The sequence below is a fragment of the Portunus trituberculatus genome, chromosome 34 (assembly GCF_017591435.1).
Source record: "Portunus trituberculatus isolate SZX2019 chromosome 34, ASM1759143v1, whole genome shotgun sequence".
NCBI classification, from domain to species: domain Eukaryota; kingdom Metazoa; phylum Arthropoda; class Malacostraca; order Decapoda; family Portunidae; genus Portunus; species Portunus trituberculatus.
Window position 1 is genome coordinate 7951817 of NC_059288.1, and position 5000 is coordinate 7956816.

The 5000-nt window shown below is 42.0% G+C and overlaps 1 protein-coding gene across 1 annotated transcript in view; it reads right to left on the minus strand.

Moving 5' to 3' along the window:
* Positions 1-5000, minus strand: part of LOC123512743 (transient receptor potential cation channel subfamily A member 1 homolog) — a 23343-nt gene that overhangs the window by 269 nt on the left and 18074 nt on the right. The window contains 4 exon segments of the mRNA XM_045269310.1: positions 1-102; positions 809-949; positions 4136-4282; positions 4974-5000. The exon segment at positions 1-102 is cut by the window's left edge and continues 269 nt beyond it; the exon segment at positions 4974-5000 is cut by the window's right edge and continues 93 nt beyond it. Of these exon segments, the coding sequence (XP_045125245.1) occupies positions 1-102; positions 809-949; positions 4136-4282; positions 4974-5000 (417 nt within the window).

Here is a 5000-nt window from a genome sequence, read left to right on the forward strand (position 1 = left end):
GTCCCCGCCAAGGTCACGAAGAGGCCTGTTGGAGTCTGCCAGGGTGTCCAGCGAAGCCTTCACACTCAGAACATCCAGACGCAGCTGCTCTATGTCGCTTTTCTGAAGGGGAAGTAGAGTGAATGAGTGTAATTCACCTGCTGGTCACCCGGCCAGTCTTTCCCATTACGGAGCAAGCTCAGAGCTCATAGACCGATCTTCGGGTAGGACTGAGACCACATCACACACAACACACACCGGCAAAGTGAGGCTACAACCTCTCGAGTTACATCCCGTACCTATTTACTGCTAGGGACTCGAACCCGGCCCTCTCGATTGTGAGTCGAGCGTGCTAACCACTACACTACGCGATGTGTGTGTGTGTGTGTGTGTGTGTGTGTGTGTGTGTGTGAGGGGTGAGAAATTGGTGGATAGTGATGTGGGTGATGTACTGATAAGAGAGGAGGAGGGGGAGGAGGAGGAGGAGGAGGAGGAGGAGGAGGAGGGTGAAAATGATTATCATGAAAATATGAATGGTGACAATAATAATAATACTAATACAATTTTCACCCTATTACTACTGCTACAACTACTACTACTACTACTACTACTACTATACTACATCTATATATCTATCTATCTATCTATCTATCTATATATATATATATATATATATATATATATATATATATATATATATATATATATATATATATATATATATATATATATATATATATATATATATATATATCTATATATATCTATCTATTTATCTCTCTCTCTCTCTCTCTCTCTCTCTCTCTCTCTCTCTCTCTCTCTCACTTACCTCTCTCTCTTGGTAGAAGCTGAACTTGCCACAAAACCCTCTGAAGCAGCCTGTGTTTGGGTTACTTGTGATGTTGAGTTTCCTAACGATGCTCCTGCGCCTCACCCAGTCAGGAATCACCGTCTCCAACTCCAGAACCAGCTGCGGGGACAGTATCTCTCGTGTCACGCTACATAGAGACTCCTCCGGGTATTGTGACACTAGATATCGTGTGAATTAAGCGTGAAATGTAAAGGGAGGGTGTTGGTTTAAGGTTGGTGGTAAATGGATGATGTTTGTGATGCTAATTCTTGTTTGTGTGTCTCGTGCTAGTAGATATTGTGTGAGATTATGGTAAAAGGGAATGTAAAGGGAATTTATGGTAAAATGTAAAGGGAATGTGGCCAAGGACAACAATGACAACAGCAAAAGAGAAGCCCACTTACTTGCCAGTCCCCTTGCAGTGAGAGTTAGCCATAAAGAAAGGGATAAATGTCTTGAAACCTCCCTCTTAAATGAAGTCAAGTTATAGGAAGTTGGAAGTACAGAAGCAGGCAGGGAGTTCCAGAGTGTGCCAGAGAAATGTATGAATGATTGAAAGTACAGATCTACTGTTGCATTGGAGAGGTGGACAGAGTAGTGGTGAATGATTAAGAGTACTGGTTAACTCTTGCATTGGAGAGGTGGACAGAGTAATGGTGAATGATTGAGAGTACTAGTTAACTCTTGCATTGGCGAGGTGGACAGAGTAGTGGTGAATGATTGAGAGTACTGGTTAACTCTTGCATTGGAGAGGTGGACAGAGTAGTGGTGAATGATTGAGAGTACTGGTTAACTCTTGCATTGGAGAGGTGGACAGAATTGTAGTGTATTAAAGTCATAGGAAGTTGGAAATACAGAAGCAGGCAGGGAGTTTCAGAGTTGACCTTCAGTACTGGGACGCATTATTACCTTGAGATTTGTGTACTATTAGACGATTATATTTACATTAGAAAGAGTCTATGGAGGTCAGAAGATTAATGGCCAGAGTCTTCACTATTTTAATCCCCCCCATAAGTTTCTGAAGCTGTATAAAATCACCAAATAGTAAGCAGAATGAATATGGAAATGCGTCATGGCACTGAAGGGGTTAAGGCTGCTCTGTTCATCCAACACTCCACCAAGAACCAGTTTTTTTTTCCTTCTTTATCAAAGTTTATCAAGGTTCAATCCGGTATTTCTTGTCCAATCGTAACTACTGACCCTGAGACATTTGTGTGTGTGTGTGTGTGTGTGTGTGTGTGTGTGTGTGTGTGTGTGTGTGTGTGGCAGAGATAGAGGACGTAAGAACATGGCGATAACAATAATAAGAAGAAAAATAAGAAAAATAAAAAGGAAGAAGAAAAATAAGAAAAATAAAGAAGAAGAAGAAGAAGAAAAAGAAGAAGAAGAAGAAGAAGAAGAAAAGAAGAAGAAGAACAACAACAACAACAACAACAACAACAGCAACAACACTTCCCACTGGCAACAGAGGCACCCATAACACCTTCTTTTAACCATTCTTAACCGTACTTAAAGGTCAGGGAACCCAAAGTCACTCCTCGGAGAATAAAAGCAAGTAATATGTATGCAAATCAGGCGGGAAGGACCGGGGGAGGGAGTGACAGGGGGGACAGGGAGGGAGGGAGGGAGGGAGAGTAAGGTATGACATTTCTCTAAGTTTTCCTAATGAGTGTGAGAATGAGAATCTAAAGTGTGTGTAATTTATCTCTTTAACTCTCTCTCTCTCTCTCTCTCTCTCTCTCTCTCTCTGCTCAAGCTGGATGAATTGGTGAAGTGAAAGTTACGAAGCGCAGTTTTGTGACATTTCTAACAGGAAAAGCGGAGAGAAAAAGGAAGGAAAACACAGACGAGGCGGGTGAGGGGAGAAGAAATGAAGGTAAAAACAGAGAGGGAAAAAAGAAAAGAAGAAAAAGAGGAAAGGAAAAATAGAGGAACAGAAATATTAAAGGTAAAAAGCTTTGAAAAGAAGAAAAGGAGGAAAAGAAGAGAGGAAAAGGAGAGGAAAGGACAGACAAGGCGGGTGAGGGAAAGAAGGAAAAGAGAAGAAGAAAAAAAGAGGGAAGGAGGAAAAAAGAAAGAAAAAGGAGAGGAAAACACAGACAAGGCCGGTGAGGGAAAGAAGAAAAAAAGAGAAGAGGAAAAAAATAAGGAAAAGACAACAAACACAGGAGTTAAAATAAAGAAAACGAAATATTAAAGAAAAAAATAAAGAAAAAAGGAAAGGAGGAAGGAGAGGAAAGCACAGACAAAGGTGGGCGAGGGAGGGAAGGAAAAGAGAAGAGGGGAAACAATGAGGAAGAGACAACATATGGGAGTGTCTCGGGGTCTCCAGGTGTAGAGTATATGGCAGGTTCCGTTCAGGGTCTGTTCTCGTCTTCTTGGGTGTGTGGTGCTGGGTTACAGAGCCAGAGTGTAATGTCCTGTTTAAAAAGTAACCTAATCTTTTGTACGCTGTGATATTCTCTCTCTCTCTCTCTCTCTCTCTCTCTCTCTCTCTCTCTCTCTCTCTCTCTCTCTGTTCTGTGTTGATTTTTTTTTCTATTTTTGTTAATTTCTTCTTTTTGTTCCTCTTTTTCATCTTCCATCTCTCTCTCTCTCTCTCTCTCTCTCTCTCTGCGTGCGTGCGTGCGTGCGTGCGTGTGTGTGTGTGTGTGTGTGTGTGTGTGTGTGTGTGTGTGTGTGTGTGTGTGTGTGTGTGTGTGTGTGTGTGTGTGTTGCTTGCTGTTCCTCCTCGTCATTGTGTTCTTTGCCACGCCCTCTGACCTTCACGTATCCTCTCCTTCCTCTCCTCTCTCTCTCTCTCTCTCTCTCTCTCTCTCTCTCTCTCTCTCTCTCTCTCTCTCTCTCTCTCCTGCATCCTCATTTCTCCATCTACAATCTCTATTTTTTTTCCTTTGCTTCCTATTGTATTTTCTTTGTATTTAAATGTACTTACTCACCCCTCTCTATTCTCCTCTCACCTCCCCTGTCACCTCTTTCTCTCACTCTCTCACAGACGCACACACACACACACACTATCACATATCATTCTATACCAGTTTGCAATGTGCCGACTTTAATGACCAAGACTCTGCGACACAGTACAGAGTTTCTATATCTAACCTTTATAAAAACCTCGCCTTATTTCACCTATCTATTTACTTCCCTTGGCTTATTCTCCCTCTTTTTCGCAGTTCCTTCTTTGTTAGTGCCTCGGTTTTTGATATGCAGGAGGGAGAGCCGGCCAAGGGCAACATAGATAAGAAAAAAGGACTTGATTACTAGTACCTTTAAAGATTGATAGAGTTTGGCTAGCGTCTGCCTCACCTTGGTCTGCATGGCTAGTTTCTCAAGCATGGCCTGGTCCTGCACTGCCTTGATGTCATCCACAGCGAGGCCCACCAGCAAGTTCATGATTAGAATGGACATGATGACGAGGAAGGCCACCAACAGCATGTATGTCACTTCTGGGTACTGCAAAAGACAGTGATGAGGGCTACACAAGGGAAAGCACAGGAAGAGAAGGTTTTGAGGGGTGTTTTTAACCTCTGAACTACTGAGACGAATCTTTACCTTGAGTTTTGGGTATGATTAGACAATTTTATTTGCATTATCAAAGGCCAGAAGAATAATGGCCAGAGTTTTTACTATTCTTATCCCAGCTTATGTTTCTGAAGCTGTATAAAATCTCTAAATACTCACCAGAATGAATATGAAAACGTGTCCTGATACTGAAGAGATTAACTCCTTGAATACTGGGACACATTTTTACCTTGAGAATTGTGCACGATTGGACCATTTTATTGACATTAGGAAGGGTCTATGAAGGTCAGAAGACTAATGGCCACAGTCTTCACTATTTCAATCCCCCATATTAGTTTCTCAAGCTGTATAAAATCATCAAACAGTAAGGAGTATGAATATTGAAACGCGTAATAGTACTCAAAGGTTTAAGGGTCTATGGTGGTCAAAAGAATAAAACCCACAGTCTTCACTATTTCAATCCCCCCCCACATAAGTTTCTGAAGCTGTATGAAACCAGCCTATGATAACCAGAATGAATGTGAAAAACGCGTCATGGTACTGAAGAGATTTAACCAACATAAGCGCTGCATCTCCACCAAGTCCACTACGAATCACTTTCCAGGTCGTTGTTCTGCCTTACCTGAAGCGGCGAGGCGGGGTTATTGAA